The sequence below is a fragment of the Hipposideros armiger genome, unplaced genomic scaffold (assembly GCF_001890085.2).
Source record: "Hipposideros armiger isolate ML-2016 unplaced genomic scaffold, ASM189008v1 scaffold_258, whole genome shotgun sequence".
In the NCBI taxonomy this organism is placed as follows: Eukaryota; Metazoa; Chordata; class Mammalia; order Chiroptera; family Hipposideridae; genus Hipposideros; species Hipposideros armiger.
The window spans coordinates 1606431-1626603 of record NW_017731608.1 but is presented as its reverse complement, the minus strand read 5'-3'; the positions used below and the strand labels follow the sequence as shown (position 1 = coordinate 1626603).

Sequence of the window (20173 nt, the reverse complement as noted above, 5' to 3'; positions counted from 1 at the left end):
GGTAGGACTGAGGCGTGGGGGGCACCAGGCCCAGGAAGAACCAGGCCTGGCAGTCAGAGCCCTCAGCCGATCATGCTGACTCCAGAAACTGGAGTCTCTAGGAGGCCTCCCCTACCAGTTGTGACCCCGAGTAAGTGGCTGTTGGCCACATGGGGGGGGGTCTCAAGAGAAGTAGGCATTTGTGGGGTTAGGGGTTAGAGACTCAGCAGAGCCCCGGCCTCCCTGTGGTGGAGCTACCCTTCATCCCTCTCACTCTTCCTCTCTGCCCCAGCCCCCAAGGCCGCCCCTCACAGTCCCAGTTTCCTCTGGGCAGGGGTCCTGGCCCCTATGCCTCCCAGGCCAGCCCCTGCAGTACCACCCGCCCCAGCCGGCAAGAGACTTCCTGTACGCAAGAGATTTATGCAAATGATGTGACCCCAAGCGGACTATCTTCCAGTGGCAGGCCCTTCGATAAAATCAGGAACTTGTGCTGGCCCTTCAATGTCAAGGGAGGGGGCTCACCCAGGGCTCCTGTAGCTCAGGGGGCAGGCCTGAGCCCTGCGCCTGCCTGAGTCCGTCCAGCCCCAGACGGGGCTCCCCATCTCAAGGGGCTCCGCACTGGCCCCCACCGAGGCAGGAGACCCGACCAGCTCGGAGCTCGGCTGGATGTTACAGGCGTGCAAAATGGAAGGGTTTCCCCTCGTCCCCCCTGTAAGTACTGGGACTTCTCTACTAGCCCAACCCAGGGCCCTTGGACACCCGCCCGCCTGCCCACCAGCCCACTAGCCCACTGGCTGCCCTCCTGGCTTGCTATCGGTGGGAAGTTGGTGTTTCCTCCCTGGAGCTCCTGGCCTAAGACCCAGCAAGAGGGCCACTGGATCCTCAGAGCATGCCCTGGCGGGCAGAGGGCCGGGCCCATGGTGGGGCTGTGATCGGTGGGGCCTGAACAGTTATTTATAGATGGGGCTTGGGTGGCAGCCGGAGCTCCGGGGCAGGGTGCTGGGCTGAGGATGGTGAGGGAGGCGGCTGAGAGATGGTGGAGGGGGAGATGGGGAGATTGACGCGGGGAGAAGCCAGTCCTTCGGACAGTAAAGGCTTGAGAGCAAAAGTCAATGGGACCGAGGTGTCGGCCCATGGCCTGGGTGCTCCTGGAGACTGAGGCTGCTATAAGCCTGGGTCCCCTGTGATGGGCCTGGGACCTGGCGCAGAGGACATGGTTGTTGATGGAAGGGTCTGGGCCTTGGGCTCGCAGGTCCCCAAGAGGCTGGGGCAAGTGGGGGCAGGGGCTGGGCAGGGGCAAGCAGTGGAGTAGAGACTGGGGCTACAGTTAAGGTTGGGGCTAGGGCTGGGGCTCAGGGAGAAGAGGGTAGGGTGAGACTTGGTTGAGTGTGGGGCTGGAGTTAAGGCAGGGGCTGAGGCTAGAGGTGAAGAAGTGGGACCTAGGGGGTCCCAGGAAGGATAGGGCAGCGGGCTGGCTCTGGGTGACAGTTGCAGCCTTAGGCAGGTGTCAGACTTGGGCCCCTCTGAGAGGACTCCTCTCCTTCTTTTTTACCCCATCTCCACTCAGCAAGGGCAGGGAGCCCTGGGGGGAGCCGGGAAGGGCTTGGCAGGGCCTGCCCACCTAGCTCAGCTTCCCCGGCCTGGAGTCAACTCCCTTCCCCTGCCCACCCCAGCCTGGCCTTCGAGCCCCAGGGAGGCATCCCAGGCCTGACATCTTGCTGCTGGGCTGCCCTGCCTGGAAACCCGGTCTTGGGCTCCTGGTCACCTCACTGGGCCAGAGACACCACCAGCCAGCTGGTCCCCCGACCTGGCCCTGGCCCACCCTTCCCCCGCCTGGGACCAAGAAGTTGGGGGGCAGGCAGGGGGTGATAGAGGTAGTCCCAGTAAGAGCCAGCTCTGCCTCAAGAAAGCCACAGGCCCAAGGGTTTGGCCATACTGTCTCTGACCCTTGACCTCTCAATCCCTGAACGCCAGAGAGAGCAGGGCAGGAGGCACATCTTGGGCTCTCATACCAAACCCTTCAGCCCCTCTCCCAGCCCAGGCGCTACTCTGAGTACTCCTGGGAGGTTGGGCTCCCAAGGCAACCCTGGCCCCCCAACCTAAGCCCTGAGAGCCAGAGTAGCTGTTGTGCAATCCTTGAGCACACACTGTGGGGTGGGGAGAGGCCTGATGACTGCTGGGAAGACTCGGGGTGTGTATGTCCCTGGTCTGTGCCAGGCAGTGAGTGACGGGGAGGAGGGGAGGAGGAGAACAGGGAGGAGTGAGGAGTAGGGGGAGGAAGGGAAGGAGGAAGAAGAAAGGAAGAAAGTTAGGAAGGAAGGAAGGAAGGAAGGAAGGAAGGAAGGAAGGAAGGAAGGAAGGAAGGAAGGAAGGAAGGAAGGAAGGATCCCAGTGAGGGTGTCAGAAGGAGGATGGATGAGGGAGAGTGAAAGGATCAAGGCTCTGGCCATTCCATGGCTCCCAAAGCCTACCTGGGTGAACGCTATAAAGTCCGTCAGTATGAAGGCCATTGGTCATTGTGGTGGCCTTGAACGTGTGTGGGGCCTGGGCACAGGCCATGAGAGAGAATGGGGGGGCTGGGGTGGGGGCTGCGGAGACTGGCAGGAGGACAAGCATGTATGCTGGGAGGATGAGTGTGCAAGTGGAATATGAGTGACCGTGGAAGGATATAGGTACGAATGTGAGTGTTAATATGGTTAATGTGCTCGAAGGCAAATGTGGATGCGTGTGTTCATCCGCGAGTCTCTGTGGGGGCCTACAGGGTGAGTGTATAATGGGTGTGTGTGACCACGAGCCTGTGTGAGTGTCAGTGACCTTTAGAGTGAGTGTGAGAGCGAGTGTAGTGGACGTGTGGGCATGAGTTCCCATGAAGGAGTGTGGGTGTGAGTGTGTCATGGGGAGTGTGGGTACATTTGGGGGCTGGAGAGGCATCAGTGTGAAGGTGAGAAGGTAAATACGTGAGATTGGGACTCAGGCACACAGGTATGAGCGTGAGTGTGCGGCGCCTGTGAAGAGGGGTGGGGTGGGTAGAGAGAGGCCGCGCTCTCCCTTCAGCCCTGGTCCTCCTTTGACCGCTGACCCTCAGGGTCTCTGTCACCCCTTCTTTCTTTCTTTCTTTCTTTCTTTTTTTTTTTTTTAAGCTGAGCCATCCTGCCACATGTTGGCACCTCAGTGGCTGCTCAGCTCGGGCCGGGAATCGAACCGCTGTTGCTCAGAGCTCACACTCTTGAGCGAGCTCTTAACCAACTGAGCCACTCAGCCGGCCCCATCTGTCATCCCCTTTCTGCAGGAGCCAAGGCTCTTGCTCTCCTGGGTCCCTGCTCCCACTCTCTGTGGACACCCCCAGTTCCAACCAGAGAGAGGGCTGTAGGCCCAATGCAGTCACCAGTCTGGGAGGGCAGTGTAGATCCAACACTCTGGGGGACTGCAAACCTGGCTGGGATCTCCCCGCCACAGTCCAAGTTCTGACACCCTCTTCTCTTAGCAGCCATCGGAAGACCTGGTTCCCTATGACACAGCAGATCTGTACCCACGCCAAACGCATGAATATTACCCCTATCTCAGCAGTGATGGAGAAAGCCACAGTGGTGAGTACAGAGCAGAAGCCCCCCTCCCCCGCCCCCCTTCCCTGGCCTGGCCTGGGCGCCTGAGGGACTCCTGAGGTCTGGAGAGAGAAAAAAAAGAAGAAATGGCTCCCAGGGCTTCTTTGGAATTCTGAGAATTGGATCAAGCTCGTTCCCAGGGGAAGTGAATTCACTACCCTAAAACCCCACACTCCTGCTCCCCCACGTCCCACACCCCAGCCTCCCTTTTACTGAGCATCTTTGGTGTGCCAAGGTCAGTTTCTTCCACGTTTATCTTCTTGTCCAATCCTTGTGGTCTTTTTACAAATGTGGAAACTGAGGCTTAGGGAGCTAAGTAATTTGGACAAGGTCGCACATCTGGTCAAGGGATCCCAGGTCTATCTGCTCCAGGTTCAATGCTTTCTCCTCCCCACCACCTAATTTCTCCTTCTTCCTCTCTCTTCTTGTCACCTCCTTACCCTGCACGGTTGGTGCAGCCCCGCTTTCTGCTGTGTGTGGCTAGCAGCATTTCTCAACTTCTACTGACACTTGGGACCAGATAATTCTATGTTGGGAGGCTCGTCCTGTACATTTTGGGGTATTTAGCAGAGTCCCTGGCTTCTATCCACTAGATGCCAGTGGAACCGCCTGTCACGACAACCAAAGATGTCTCCACACATTGCTGAATGTCCCTTGGAGGGCAGGATAACTCCAATTTGAGAACTGCCGGGCTAAAGGAAAGTCTCTAAGGGTCCCCTCATTCAGCAGGGGCTGAAGCCCCCAGTTTGCTGGAGTGAGGGTGAGAATGGGGCCTGGGCTGAGGGGTCCTTCTGTCTGTGTCTAACTGCCCACCCCAAGGCCCAGCCTCAATTAGAGGTGGAGAGAGAGGCATTAGGCGCCAGGGACCTGAGCAGGGGGCTGTGAGAGGTTGCCCAAAGTGGATCTTGGCTTATTGATGGGGACAGCCCTGAACCAAAGGTGACGTGACCCAGTTAATGGGGCCTCACTGGGGCATTCTCCAGGGGTTCCAAGACTTGGGCAGGCCAGACGCTGGGGCATCTGCAGCCTCAGAAGGGAAAGTGTGCTGGGGAAGGTTTCAAACTTGAAGACCACACCTGGGGGCTAGTCACACCTGTAGCTCCATTCTGCAGGCATATCTATGGCAGTCTCAAACTGATGGCCACACCCAGGGGTGCCACACACTGCGAATCCTTAATCAGGGCTCTCACATCTGGATGCCCAGCCTTGTGAACAGTGTCACCTGGAACTCACACCTGGCAACTATTATTAAGACCATACCTGGAAGACATGTCTTGGGAGGAGGTGGTGGATGCACCGTGAGGCCACATCAGGGAACACACAAGCTTCTTTCAGAACCCCAGGGCTAGAAAGGCTTCAAAATATCCTCTTTTTCATCCTTTTAAGCTTATATATAATTCTACAAGAAATGCATCCTCTCTGTGGAAAAATCCAGACAACTTAGAGAGAAAGTCTCCCTCATCTAACTCTATCCCCAGCTCTCCTAGCCAGGACCAAAGGCAGGCCTCCACCAGCCAGAGACCATCGCCACAGACACCTAGCAGTTAGAACCTGAGCTGTCAAGCTCTCTGGGCTTGAGGGCTGGCGCCCCCTGGTGGCTCCAGGCAGCAGGACGGCTTGAGTCCCCGCAAGCTCAGGGCTGCCTGGGACTGCTTCCAGCATTAGGGATCCTATAGCTTTGAGCCTGACCCTCTCTCATTGCCAAAAGGTTTGGGTGCTTTTCCTTTGGGTCTAGTGAAGACTCAGTTTTCCCTCCTGTAATATTGGGGTGCTGTTCATATATCTAGAAATGAGCTAGGCCTGGGGCTGGCTGATGGAGTGAGCACTTTAGTGAAAGGCTTTCCTGGCCCAATGCCCAGGCTGATCCCTTATATCTAGGTCTCTAGGAATGACTCCTGATTGGATGTCATTTGGATCAGGAAGCCCCAGTTCCTTCAGTGTCCCCACGTGTCACAACCCCTGTTTCTTCCAGTCACTCCCACCCCATCATGGTCGATCTGGGCATCATCCATTCAGTCCTAATACCTGTTGGAAGGTATTGTCTGAAGGCTTAAGAGTAGAGACACCCCGCATGCTTCCACCTGCTTGTGACCTGCATCTATATTTTTAGGCAGTGGGGCTTAGTGAAAAGGCACGGAGGCCGGGCCTGGGCCTAGTCCTGGCTCCATCCCTCACTGGTGTGTAATCTCAGAGCAAGTGACAACATTTCTGAGCCCCTGTTTCCTCATCGAACATGAAAATACCACATTGAGTTGTGAGACAACTAAATGAGGCAATGCCTATAACGTCTGAGGTAACGTACTGAGTACCGGGCCAGTAGACTTTCAGGACATGGTATGTTAGCTTTACTGCATCCCCCCAGGTGAAGCACAGAGGGCTCTGTGACAGATCACCTGGGTCATTTTCAACTGACTCAGCGGACAGTCAACCAGCCAGCCACCCACTCACCCATCCAACACTTACTGTCCACTCCACTTGTCCGCTCCTCCACCACATAGCCTCTGGTTGGTTATATGCCGGCTACCAGACCCTGTGCTAGGCACAGGAGATTCCATGGCGAGCAAGAGAGACAAAGCCACTGCTCTCATGGAACTTACAGTCCAGTGACGGAGAGACACAGTAAACAATCAAATAAGCAGACATGTAATCGTAACTCCTATGAAAAGCAGAGTAATGTAATGTGGCATGTCTGTGTGTGGGGCTACTTTAATTTGGTTGGTCAGGGAGGGCCTCTGAGGTGATGGCAGTTGAGTGGAAACCTGAGTGAAGAGAAGGAATGTGCATGCAAAGGCGGGTGGGGGCAGGGTGTCGTAGGTAGAGAGCAAATACAACAGCAGGAGTGACCTGGGCAGAGGGCCAGAGCAGCCCATGAGCATGGGGGTGGGGAGTGAAGATAAAACGAAGCTGGGAGTCTGAAGGGGCCGCAGACCACACAGGGCCTGAAGGCTATGGCGGGAGTTTGGATTTACCCTACACACAGTGGGAGCCACTGGAGGGCTCTGAGCAGGTAAATGGCATGGTCTGGATAACCTCCTCTGTGTGTGTGTGTGTGTGTGTGTGTGTGTGTGTGTGTGTGTGTGTGTGTGTGTGTGTGTTTAAACTCTAAATGCATTTTAAATCTTTAATTTTTAATTACTAAAGTAAAAGATACTCATTGCAAAAATTAAAAAAGAATACAATAGTATATCAAGTAAAACATTTCCTTCTTCCCAATCTCACGCCCCACCAAGAGCACCTTAAGTCTATTCTCGCAGACATTTTATTCTACATATACTCGTATAATCCTCTTTGTTTGCAAACATACGCATACACACGTGCATAATCTATCCATTCAAAAACAGAATCATGGTGGGCCCACCGAGTGGTCCATTTCGTTAAGAATTCACTCAAGAGTTTGAGCTCTGAGCAACAGCGGTTCGATTCCTGGCCTGAGCTGAGCTGCCACTGAGCTGCCAACATGTGGCAGGAAGGCTCAGCTAAAAAAAAAAAAATTGGAATTGTGGTATCATACTGTTCTGCTATTTGCTATTTTTTACTTAAACTTATAAACATTTTTTCATGACATACATAGCATATCAGAGAAAGATTAAAAATTATGTTTCCAGTCTTTCTATTACAGTGCTATGTAAATGTATGCATGCAGTCTTGAAATAGAGACCTAGAACATTATTCATTTACAAATATTTATTGAGTACCTTCCATATTCTAAATGGAGATGAATCTAGCTTGATTTTTAAATTTGAGACATTATCTATTCACTTGTACTATTGAAGATGAGAATTTGACTCTATAGTCATTCACAATTCACACACACACACACACACACACACACACACACTTTCCCACACATACCAAGATAAAGATATAGTAAAAATTTTCTTGTTCTCCAGCTTTATTGATATAATTGATATACAATGCTGTATAAGTTTAAGGTGAACAGCATAATGACCTCACACACATATATATTGTGAAATGATTACCACGAATTTAGTTAACATCCATCACTTCATATAGTTATAAAAATTTTTTTTCCTTGTGATGAGAACTTTTAGAATCTACCCTCTTAGCAACTTTGAAATGTGCTATACAGCAGTGTTACTTATAGTCACCATGCTGTACATGACATCCCCAGGACTGATTATCTATTTTATACTTAAGTTTGTATCTTTTGACCTCCTTCATCCAATTCCTCCTCCCCCCAACCCCAGCCTCTGGCAACCAGAAATTTGATCCCTTTTTCTATGACTTTGGTTTTTTGTTTTTAAAGGTTGCATATATAAGTGAGATCATATATTTATCTTTCTCTGTGCAGTAACTTTTGCTAAATCAGTATATGAATTTCCTTTATTATGACCGTGTGAGTATCATTCACGATGAGCCACATGGCGTACTTCCAGTACTTGTGTTTTCTCATCCCTGTGTTTCTGAGGAGCGGTGTAGCAAGGAGATAAGAACCCTCACTCTGGAACCAGGCCATTGGGGTTCATATCCCATCTCCCCATTACTATCTGGAGTGACCCTGGGCAAGATATTTTACCTCTCTCCTCCTCAACTTTCTCATAATGATACCTACTTCACAGGATTGGTGTAGTGAGTGACAGTATGTCAAATGCTTAGAACAGTGAATGTTATATAAGGATTCAGTATTCTTATCAGTACAATCTCCTAAGAAAGGCTGTGTTGGGGGTAAGGTTTTGTGGTTGTTTTACCTCAAGTCTTTAATCTGTGCTCTTACTTTAAGCTATGCTCTTAGCTGGGCTGTATATAAAAATCTGGGTTGAAAATCATTTTTTCCCTTAGAAATTTGAAAGCATTTCTCTATTGTCTTCTGGTTACTGGAGTTTTTCTTATGAAGTCTGATAGCCTTCCATGTCCACTTTTTTTAATCTAACCTATTTTTTGTTTGTTTACTTTTTTCTGTTTGTTTAGTTTTGTTTTGACTCTCTGGAAGCACTTAGTATCTTCTCCCAATATCTAGTGGTTGCACTAATAAGCTTTTTAAAAGATTACTTTGGCTGCTATGTGGAGAATAGGTGAAGAGGAGGCAAGATTGGGAAGAAAGAGAGAACACAAGTAGGAAACAATTGGAATAATCCAGGCAAGAGATGACAGTGGCTTGGACAAGGGTGGTGGCAATGAGACAGAAAGGAGTGGAGAGATTCAGGAGAGATTCTGAAGGCAGGGCTCATAGAATTTGCTATTTATTATTATTATGTTTTTAATTGTGGTAAAATACACAAAATATAAAATTTACCATCTTAGCCATTTTTAAGTGTACAGTTCAGTGACATTAGCACACTCACACTGTTGTGGAACCGTCACCATCGCCCATCTCCACAGCTCTTCTATCTTGCAAGACTGAAGCTCTGTACCCATTAAACGATAACTCCCCATTAACCACTCCCCGCAGCTCCTGGCAATCACCATTCTTTCCGTTTCTGTGAATTTCACTCCGTTAGGTGCCTCACATGAGTGCAATCATACATCACAGTATTTCTTTTTGTGACTGGCATATTTCACTTCGCATAATATCTTCAAGGTTCATCCATGTGGCGGCATGTGGCAGAATTTCCTTCCTTTTAAGGCTGAATAATATTCCAGTGTATGTATCGAGCACTATTTGTTTATCCGTTCATCTGTCGATGGACACCAGGGTTGCTTTTGGCTATTGTGAATAATACTATTGTGAACATGGGTGGCAAAATATCTTTTTGAGTCCCTGCTTTTGGTTCCTTTGGGAATATACTCAGAAATGGAATTTCTGGATCATATAGTAATTTTATTTTTAATATTTTGAGGAACCAGCATACTGTTTCCCATAGTGGCTGCACCATTTTACCATTCCCACCAACAGTGCATAAGGGTTCCAATTTCTCCACATCCTCGCCAACACCTGTCATTTTCTGTTTTTTTTGTTTTTTTTAATAATAACCATCCTACTGGGTTTGATAGGATTTTCTATTTATTGGGTTGTCGGAAAAGTCATGATGAATTTTTTCTATGTTTTTGGTTGCAAAAATGCGTCATGACTTTTCCGACAACCCAATATGATGGGATTAGTAAAGGAAATATAGCTCCAAAGTATGACTCCTCTCTGCCCAACCCATCTTTCCACACACTCTTGCATCCTTTCATATCACTAACCATCTCCTAATTATTCACACATCAATCTAATCATCTACTTGTTCACCTTTCCAATCATCCTTCCCACCACCTACCAAGCCCTCCATCCATTTCCCACTGACTTGTCCATCTAATAAACATATATAGGCATCTTTTATATTCCAGGCACATTGCTAGGTGCTGTGGAGTGAATAAAACTCAGGTCCTGCCAGATTTACCTTTGCAACAAGGGAAATACCCGAAGCCCTAAAAACCAGGATATAAGGTAGAGAATAATCAGAACCATGAGACCTGGAGCTCTCTGCTCTGGGCCCTCATTTTCTGTCTCTGAACAATTTGCAGGAGGCTGGTCTTCAGCAGCCCTCATCCAATGGTCTGTGATTTCCTGAGAAAGTTTTTTTTTTTTTTATCAGCTCTTACTTTCTTAATTCCTCATCTTCCTTCTCTGTCTTGATCTTACTTCTGTTCCCCTGGGGGAGCCCTGGCTTCAGGTTGGGGTTTCTGCTCTGAGGAGATAAGGTCAAATGAATAACACTGAAGGCTTGAATTTTGTGTGTAAGGGGTTGTTTTGAATATCATTTTATTTTTGTCCTGGTGACATTAAGGTATTAGTGACACCAAAAAAAACTGAGTAAGAATAGGGATGTGTGGGTAGGACTTGGGTCTCAGGCTGGGAGCTGGTTTAGAGGGAGGAAATTAGAAATTTAGATGAATGGGTCATTGCTGGCTGGATGATGGATGGATGGATGGGTGAATATGAAGGATGGATAATAGATGATGAGTGGATGAAGGATGGATGATGGATGATGGATGAGGGGTGGATGACAGATGAATAAGAGCAGTTAGTAAAGTCTCTCTGTCACCATGGGGCTTACTTAAAGCTTCCATTAACAGTCTTGTTCCTCAGAGATGGCATGGTAGAGCAGTAAGAGTTCAGTCCCTGGAGTCACAGGTAGGTTTGGATCCTGACTCTACCAATGACCACCTGGTCAAAGCTAAGGTGAAGATTAAATGAGATAATGTGGATTAAGTACTTAGCTTAGTGCCTGGTAACATTAAAAGAAAAAAGACATTAAAAGTTGACTTTTACTGGTCATTTAATCAAATATTGATTGAGACCTACTATGTGCTGGGTCCCTAACAGGTTATAGAAAGGAGGGTCCAGAGCTATCTCCAGATATGCAAATGACATTATATTCTTTTGAGGAGCAGAGAGTCATGCTAAGGGGGCATATATTGCAGGATGGCCTGGGTGGCCCATTGAAGGGACAAAAAGGGGTAAAGCAATGCATTCATGACCAGTCATCCAGAAATGAGATCCAGAGAGCCCAAGAGTGCTGACCTTTGCATTAGGAAGGACTCCTTGTACGTGTTGTGTTTCTTCAGTGGGCCCCATATGTGGACCATCTCTGCCTACCAGATCGCGTTTATTACACAATTGCTTGAGTGCCCAAATCAAGGGTAAAGGTGAGGTTTCCATTGTGCCTTTTGTGTAGCTCAAGTGTCTCCGTGGCAGCTTTCAGGGGACTCTGGGGCAGGGTCCCAGAATTTCAGTGAGCAAAGGAACCTCAATTCCCAGCTCCACTCTCAGTGCTTCTGATCCAATGAATCTCTGGTGGGCCCCCAAACTTGCAGGCTTTTCCAGCCCCGCAAGTGACTCTGATGAAAGTCTACTGTAACCTGCTTTGGGAAATGCTGGCCTCAGGCTGGGACCACCAGAGTGAGCCCATGCGTCTCAGGTGGAGGTAGAGCAGTCGTGAGGAGCAGGAGCAAAGGGGCAATCAGGGGCCCTCACCCCACACCCGGAGAGCTGCATGCACTCAGGGTCCTCCTAGCCCCAAACTAGAGTGGGTGTGAGGACGGGGACGTGGTGGGCAGGATCCACGAAGCATTCTAAGAAGATCTGGGTACTTCTGCCTGAGCAAAGGAAGGCAAAAATGGGACGGGCTAGGAGTGGGTCCGCAGGGTGGATCTACAGCAAAAGAGGCACCCGGGTCTGCTCACCAAATCCCAGAGGGCCCATCGCTAAAGGATGGCCAACCCTCCCACAGCAAGTGGAGAGTTTCTGGATCTTGTTAACTCACTGGAAGATGAAAATGCAAATAAAGTGTTGTTTTGTCTCCCTTTCAGTTTCAGGTAATTTAATGCAGGAGAGTCAGTGAGAATTCTTAAGAGAATAGGGTTCATTCATTCATTCATTCATTCAGGAATGTTTGTGGAGTGCCTCCTGGGTCTAGCTAGGCACTGGGAATATGGAAGTGAGTAAAAGCACACACTGCCATCGTGGTATGATGCTGGGGCCCCAACTCCAGCCTCTGGGAGAAAGTGACAGCTAGGGTCCTTAAAACTATTTCTATGGACCACTGATGAAGGTGGCGGGAGCAGGGGAAAGAAGAGGAAACACACATATATTAAAGCGTCTGCTGTTTGCTCAAGTGCTAATCCAGGCTCTTAATAATAACAATTAATAATAATAGTGTTTATTGAATCTTGCTTTGTGCTAGGTTCTATTCCAAGCACTTTGCAGGCTCATTTAATCCTCACAACAAGCCTGTGACATAGGTGTAATTTTTAGCCCTACCTTATAGATGAGGAAACTGAGGCTTAAAGAAGTGGAATGATCTGCTCAATGTCACACAGTGGTAAATGGCAGAGCCAGGATTTGAACCCAGTCTGCCTGACTCCCAAACGATGTACTTTCTCTCCTCTGTGCCATGCAGTCTCATAGAGGTGGGAGTCTGGACTGAGGGTTCAAATGATTTCACATGTGGACAGGACATCAGTAACTACCCGGCTGGGTCTCCAACCTTTAGAATGGGGCATCAGAGGCTCAGGGAGATAAAATGTCTTGTTCAAGGTCACGTGGCAAAGCCACCACAGGGCAGGATTAGAAAGCACATCTTCTGATCACCAGTCCACAGCCAAAAACACCCACGTCATTTCTTAGGAATGTGTGAGTGCGTATATGCTTGTGTGAGAGAGAAAAAGAAAGAAGACACACACACACACACACACACACACACACGCATGTAGGCTGTTGGTGGTCCCCCTGCAGGTCCCCCTATACACTCCCTGTTTGGGTCACATGAGAAAATCCCTCTTGTCACTTTATCACCATATCTTCTTTTGGACCCAAAATTGTACCCAGGAAGTCCTTAGACATGTGGCAGTTTTCTTGGAAAAGGTGCCCAGAGGAACCATGTTGAAGACTTGCCCGAGTCCCAAGACAGGGCTCTCAGTGGCATGTGGCTGTTCCCCAAACCTGAATCCACCCCACCACAGACTCTGAAAACACCCATGGGGGAGTTTCCAGGAAAGCTTTGGGTCCTAGCAACCTCACTGGAACACAGATGCAGCTGGCCCAAGGTCATGGCTTTGAAGGGCCAGCAGCATGAGCCTGGACTAGTTCTGGTGTGTGAGGAATGTCAGCCCTGTGACTTTGTAGTCACACACCACGGCCATGTGACAAGGCCATGTGCATGTGACTGTGGGCAGCCAGTCAGCTCAGGAGCCACAGGGAGGTCTTAAGGGGAGGAGAGCAGAACCAACCTTCCCCGAGGGCCTATTCTGAGGCGAAGAGTTTTACAAATGTGAACTCATTGGTATCCTTTTGATTATTATCCCCATTTTACAGGTGAGCCAACTGAGGCCAGAGAGGTCCATGCATGTGCCTGAGGTCGCATAGGAAGTAAATAGCAGTGCCAGGATTCAAAAGCCTGCCTTGTGGCCACATGAGAGGCAGAATGGAAAGGTTGTTGAGAATGCGGGCTTTGCTTCAGGCCTGGGTCCCGGCTCTGCCACTTACAAGGCCTTTGACTGTGAGCATGTTATATAGCAGCCCCTCCAAGCCTCAGGATCCTCATCTATAAAACGGGGTTATCAAATAACAAGCTGGGTGGTGAGATGATTAACGTCAACTTGTAGCCCAGACTGGCCCATGGTAATAGCCCCATAGGCCTGGCATTCTTATTTTTTAAATTACTTTAACCTTTTCCTGCCCTGCTCGCCCCTGGACTGAACTCTTACTGCCTGGTCATCTCCTGCAGACCACTACTGGGACTTTCACCCACACCATGTGCACAGCGAGTTCGAGAGCTTTGCCGAGAACCACTTCACGGAGCTGCAGAGCGTGCAGCCCCCCCAGCTGCAGCAGCTCTATCGTCACATGGAACTGGAGCAGATGCACGTGCTTGACACCCCCATGGCGCCCACCCATGCCGGCCTCGGCCACCAGGTTTGTGTGTCCAACCCGGCCCGATGGAGCCCTGGGCCTGTGGCGAGGCCCGGGCTTCACAGGAAGCTGACACAGGCTCTTACTCAACTTCCTGTCCCACACTGCCAACGGCGGCCGGAGCCCCAACGGCTCCTCCTGACCCTCCGCCTGACCTCGTGACCCCACACCCCTTATCTCCTCTCGCCCCAGAATGGACAGAGCCCAGATAATTCCCACCCCCCTCACACTGACCTGCCTGGCTCCAACGGCCTTGTCGTAGGCCCTCCTGACCTGCACTGGCTGTAACCCCCATTTACTGGCCCTTCCATGGAGCTGGTTTCCAAGACACTGAGCACTGACCTCCACGGACCTCTACAGGCCCCTTCATCTCCCTACTGACCTCCTTTATTGACCCTCCTCGGCCCCACCCACCCTAATCCTGATTGGGAACTTCCACTGACCTCTGTCATCCTTCACTGACCTCTACTGTCCCTCCACTCACTCATTGCCCAGTTGTTCACTCTGGTACCTAATTCATAGGCTTCTCCTCACCCCCACTTCTCACCCCAGGGCCACTGCTAGTCCATACGGCACTTTGTGCTTAGGAGAAAAAGGGGCCCCTCCCCTGGGCCACTCAGCCCTGAACCAGGGGCCCCAGCTCGGCAGGATTTCAGCAGTCCTCCATCCTCATGACCTGCACCTATGTGTGGTGACCCTGCCTGAACTCCAATTTCCCCAACCTTCTTTCAAATCCTTCTGGCCCCTGCTGACCTCCCCGCCCTCAGCGCTCCATGTTCTCACTCCACTGACCCCTGTCCCACAGCCCTGAGCTTTAAACATCCCTCACTGACCTCAACTCTCTTTCCCTCACCTTTCCAGGTCCCCTACATACCCCGCATGTGCCTTCCATACCCGTCCCTGTCCCCGGCCCAGCCCAGCTCGGATGAGGAGGAGGGCGAGAGGCAGAGCCCCCCGCTGGAGGTGTCTGACGGGGAGGCAGATGGCCTAGAGCCAGGGCCTGGCCTCCTGCACGGAGAAACAGGTAGGGGGGCCCAACCCCAGCCACGTGTGTGCCCCACGCCCACCCCAGACAAGGCCAATAGATGCAACAGTTATACCACAGAGCTGAGTGGGGTGTGTGTGTGTGTGTGTGTGTGTGTGTGTGTGAGACCGTTTGCCAATGTGTGTGTTCACATGTGTTTTGTGGTGGTGTCCGTGACCGCGTACACCTAGGCGTGTGTGTGAGCACGTGTGTACGAGTGCTGTACCGCTCTGTGCTGGGTGTGAGTGGGTGTGAGTGTAGCGTGTGTCCCAGGCAAGGGATGGAGGCGCTGGCTCCCCGGTGGCTCTCCACGGGGAGGCGGGCATCGGCCCCCCCGTGCTGGGGCGCTGACCACCCCGCCTCCCGCCCACAGGCAGCAAGAAGAAGATCCGGCTGTACCAGTTCCTGCTCGACCTGCTCCGGAGCGGGGACATGAAGGACAGCATCTGGTGGGTGGACAAGGACAAGGGCACCTTCCAGTTCTCGTCCAAGCACAAGGAGGCGCTGGCACACCGCTGGGGCGTCCAGAAGGGCAACCGCAAGAAGATGACCTACCAGAAGATGGCCCGCGCCCTGCGCAACTACGGCAAGACAGGCGAGGTGAAGAAGGTGAAGAAGAAGCTCACCTACCAGTTCAGCGGGGAGGTGCTGGGCCGCGGGGGCCTGGCCGAGCGGCGCCACCCGCCCCACTGAGCCGGCCCGCAGACCCGCCGTGCCCGCCAGGCCGCCCCACTGGCCATAGCATTAACCCCTCGCCCAGCCGGACACAGGGAGTGAAGCTCCCAGGGGCCAGGGCAGGACTGTGGTGGGCCAGGCCTCGCCTCCCCCCTCCTCTAAGCCCCCATCCACGCCCCCGCTTCGCCTCCCACAGGAGCTCCAGCCCAGCCTCAGAAGACCTCCTGGGCATCTGACCCCAGGACAGGGTCAGCCTTGTTTGTAAACCAGGGTGCTTCCTTGGGAGTTCGAAGTCATCATGTCTGTAAATGGAACCTTCCTTTTCAAGCGTCTCTCCCTGCCCACACTTCTCCTCTATTAGCTTCCTAAAGAAATCCCATTATTAAAATTATTCTTAGTGAGTCCTCTTGCAGCACAGAGAATCTCTTTTAAAATTGTTTATGCACCTTGCCTGGGCCCCCTGTGTGGTCTGTCTTTTTCTCATTTGTCCATCGGGCACTTACTGAAGACCCTACCCAATGCACGGATGCTGGGGACATGAGGATAAATAACACACAGTGCCCGACCAGGAGTTAGACCTGGTAGAAAGAAGGAGCCGTCAGTTGTTATTAGGGGGAACAAATCATTAAAAAGCCCTCCAGACCTGGAAATTTTGTTTTTTAAAGCCTTAAACTCATAATCTTTTGGTTACGGCCCCAATGATGATCATCATGATGATAATGGCAACAACGCTGGGTTTTCTGGCCATTTGTTACATGTCAGCCTGGAGAAGTAAAGTCTAATATCATCCCATTTTACAGACTGTGAAACTGAGGCTCATAGAGGTCACGTAGTTTGTCCAAGGTTACACAGCTGCTGAGGGGCACACCGGATCCTATTCCACGTGGGCTGCCACGTCAGTGTGAGGTAGGAGGCTGCCCGTGTCCGGAATGGGACTGTTCAATATGGTGGGGAGCAGGAATTAAGCCCCAGAGCTCTGGTGGGCCACAAAGTGCCCTCACAGAATCCATGTGAGCAGGACCCCAGACACAGGCGAACCCCTTGGGTAAAACCCAGCGTCTTGTGCTCTCTGGCTTCCAGCCCACAGCAGGGGAGAAACAGAACATGAGCCAGGAAGCCCAGAAGCTTCTCGCTCCTGACTCCCCAGTAGCAAGAAGTGTCGGCTGACAGCCTGGGAGTGAGGAAGCTTCCTCGAGCAGCCTGCAGACCTCAGAGAACCCAGATTCTGGGGCCTTTAGTGTGGGGCAGACACCCCACATACCTCCTCGTCCCAAGGGCTCTGGCTCGAGGAAGCCCAACTGTGACACTCCCTACGCGAGTCTCCAAACCCTGGGAGAGGGTCAATGGTGTGCAGTCCTCTAAAGGCACAGGAGCATGCAGTGCGGCTTAAAAGTGGTTAAAATGGCAGAAAAGAATGGATTCCTGTGTTTAAAGGGATGGTAAGTTTCGACCACGTGGACAGCGCTTGTGTGGAGAATTGCTCATTTGACCACTGGGAACAAATGACCTTTCCTGACTTTGGGTCTCACTTGGAGGGCGTCATGTGTAATTTCCCTTTTTTCTGTGTAGCAACTGATGCCCTGATGTGAGAGGGGTGAGAGGAGGGACCAGTCACAGGGAGCAGAGGTCACAGGGGAACAGTTGGGGGCATGAGGGGATTCAGAACAACTTGACAGTAGTTTTTGTGTGAATCCTTGTGACTTTGGCAAGAGCCAGCTCTGCTTGTGTCATCCACTTTGGGGTGCTTTTAGAGCTTTACCTCCAAGTCCTCACCTGCTGGCTCATGCAGCTCTTGCCCTTGGGGGATGTCAGCCCTCGCTACTGCCCCTCCCCACCTGAACTGAACGCACCCAGGATCCCACAGCATGAAGCCAGCCCAGGGCACTGTTAGCTGCAATACCAGGGGCCAGATAATAAGAGCACACGTTCATTCAGCATTTACATGCCTGACACTGCTCTAGCATTGTCATTGGTAAGACCACTTCATTCATGAGACAATCCTACGCAGTGGGTGCTGCTATCACCAGCCCCGCTTTACAGATGAGGACACTAAGGCACTGGGAGGTTAAGGGAGTGGCAGTGCCAGGACTCAGGGCTGCCTGACCCCAGGTCTGTGCGCAAACTACCACCCACACTGCCCAGCGAAGATGTGCGTTTGATCCATCCACCTCAGGGTCATGAGCCCAGCACACTCCCACTGCACAATTTGCCTATCAGGTGGACATACAGACAGAGCTTGGGGTACCCCTGAGGTTCACTGAGGATTGGAGGCACAAGCCATCATATTGGGCTGGCGGGGGGAAGGGACAGGGGCCAGCCAGGAACAACATGGCCCCACCTTCTCCTAGAGAGCCCTCACTCTCTGGAATTTGTCTATATTTAGCAGGTAGCTGGGAAGGAGGCAGATAAGGAGGGCCTGGGAGGGGAGGGCCCCTTATATAGTGTGGGGATGGGTCCCTGCTCAGATCCTCTTTGGGTGGCCTGTGCCTGCTCGGTTCCTGGTGTGACCTCTCTCAAGATGCCTGAGCCGGGGAAGAAGCCAGGTAGTTCCAGGCCTGGGGTTGGGCTGAGTCGGGGGCACAGAGGGCTGGGGGCATCTACAGTTGTGGGGTCAGGCCTGGGATCGTTCTTGAAGCGGGACTGTCCTCCTGGGTCCTTTTCTGGCTCTCAGTTTCTTCTTCCCATTTTTCTGACGAGCGTGAGGACAAACCAAGGTCAGGGGCACAGAGGAGAAAAAAAACCAATGCAGGAGGCCCCCAGGGACATCCCCCCACTCTCAGAACACAGGGGGATCCTTCCCTGCCCTCACCCCCATCTCCTTCTGCAGCAAGGTTAGGCTTGGCTTGACTTTTGGAAAAAGGCCGCTGCAGACAGGCACCCAGGTTGAGTCTAGATTCCAGCCAGGTTCACTGAATGCCCCCGGGCAACTCCTTCCCCTCTCTGGGTCTCAGTTTCCCCATTTATACAAGGAGAGGTTGGGTTGGTTCCTTCCAGCTCTGAGATTCTGTGCTTTGTGAGCCTGCACCCTGTTGCCCCCACACCAGGCATGGCCCCACGTTGAGGTAATGCAGACTGCTCTGGGAGAGGACGGTCAAGAGGCCCCTGAGTGCGGGCCAAGGGCAGAGAAAGTCACAGCCTTTCACAGGCCCACAGGGTCCTGGTCCTGGCCTGTGTCCTTACCAAGGCTGTCCAGGGCAGCGATCCAGCCCCCCATCCCTCAGCCCCCTCCCAGGCCAGCTTTATCTCAGTTGCTGATTCTCAGCCTGAGGCCCTTGGAGGACAAATTTAGCCACATCCAAGTAGTCGGAATACCTGTCCTTCACCAAGGGCCCCAGATGGTGCGGGGAAGGGGGAACTGGGCTCATCGCTGGTTTCCCCAGGTAGGGTATCCAGGGGCGCACTTAGCAAAAAGTCTTTTGTGAAGGTTAGGCTCTCTTGCCTACTGGCTGTGTGATTTTTGTAAGTCACTTAACCTTTCTGAGCCTTGGTGTCCTCATCTGAGAAATTGGTATAACATCTGCACCTACCTCATAGAAACATTAGAGCATTAAAGGAGGTGATGCATTAAAGCGCTTATCACCGTATTTAATAAGAGGGGCTGCAGGGGTGGGTGTATGTGCATGTCAGGGGACCCTGAAGCCTCCATTGGCCCCTCAGTCTCAGCCTTCAGCAAGAAGCCACGGTCAGTGGAAGTGGCCGCCGGCAGCCCTGCTGTATTCGAGGCTGAGACAGAGCGGACAGGAGTGAAGGTGCGCTGGCAACGAGGGGGCAATGACATCAGTGCCAGTGACAAGTTTGGCCTGACAGCTGAAGGCACACGGCACACGCTGACAGTGCGGGATGTGGGCCCTACTGACCAGGGGTCTTACGCAGTCATCGCTGGCTCCTCCAAGGTCAAGTTTGACCTAAAGGTCATAGAAGCAGGTAAGACTCTGGTCAGTTTCCCCTGAGGTTGGAGCTTTTGGGGGTAGGGCAGCCCCATCACCTCTCCATCACCCAGGGTATACAAGGTGCTTTCCCACTTTCTTGCCTTTGCTTTGGCTGTGCCCTTTGCCAGGAAAACCCCCCTTTTCTGCAGCAGGACCTCTCCGAGTGCCCCACGTGGCTCTTTGGCCTGTTCCAGCCATTGTGGAGGTGGGGGAAATTCAGAGATGAACAACGCATGACCCTGCCCTCTCACTGGACACCCACACATAGCGTGCGGGTTTATGCACCACCAGGGAAGCCCCAGGAGCCCAGCCCAGCTTGGGCGCCTGGACTGAGGCTGGAGCCTGGGGAGGAAGAGGAGGGATGGACCTTAGAGCTGGACAAGGCAGACTCATGGGGACGTGGGGACAGACCGTGGTCTGAGGGCTAGAAGGCAAGATGCAGGCTGGCACCCTGGCTCAGCCTCTGAGAAGGCCCTGGGGAGTGAGAAGAGGAGGGGTTTAGCATCTTCATCCTAGTGAGATGCCTTGAGGACAGGGAGTTCTAGGCCAGCGGTTCTCAACCTGTGGGTCGCGACCCCTTGGGGGATCAAACGACCCTTTCACAGGGGTC

At 52.0% G+C, this 20173-nt stretch overlaps 3 protein-coding genes across 4 annotated transcripts in view; all 3 read left to right on the top strand.

Annotated features, from left to right (window-relative positions):
• The first annotated feature begins 409 nt into the window (after positions 1-409).
• Positions 410-16035, top strand: SPI1 (Spi-1 proto-oncogene). Of its 2 annotated transcripts, none has more exons than XM_019656488.1 (5): positions 410-690; positions 3464-3566; positions 13751-13938; positions 14797-14959; positions 15333-16035. In XM_019656488.1, exons 1-5 carry the CDS (start codon positions 646-648, stop codon positions 15650-15652), a joined length of 819 nt encoding a protein of 272 aa, XP_019512033.1. In that variant the 5' UTR covers positions 410-645; the 3' UTR covers positions 15653-16035. The 2 variants fall into 2 exon arrangements, with proteins under 2 accessions (XP_019512033.1, XP_019512034.1); XM_019656489.1 differs by having other exon boundaries at positions 411-690; positions 3467-3566.
• Positions 16036-18088: 2053 nt separating this feature from the next.
• LOC109390206 (myosin-binding protein C, cardiac-type-like) lies at positions 18089-20116 on the top strand. The gene is made up of 2 exons (XM_019656372.1): positions 18089-18177; positions 19292-20116. Exons 1-2 carry the CDS (start codon positions 18153-18155, stop codon positions 19582-19584), a joined length of 318 nt encoding a protein of 105 aa, XP_019511917.1. The 5' UTR covers positions 18089-18152; the 3' UTR covers positions 19585-20116.
• Positions 20000-20173, top strand: part of MYBPC3 (myosin binding protein C3) — a 25332-nt gene continuing 25158 nt past the window's right edge. The window contains exon 1 of the mRNA XM_019656320.1: positions 20000-20034. Coding sequence (XP_019511865.1) covers positions 20000-20034 — 35 coding nt within the window. The remainder of the gene's footprint in view (positions 20035-20173) is intronic.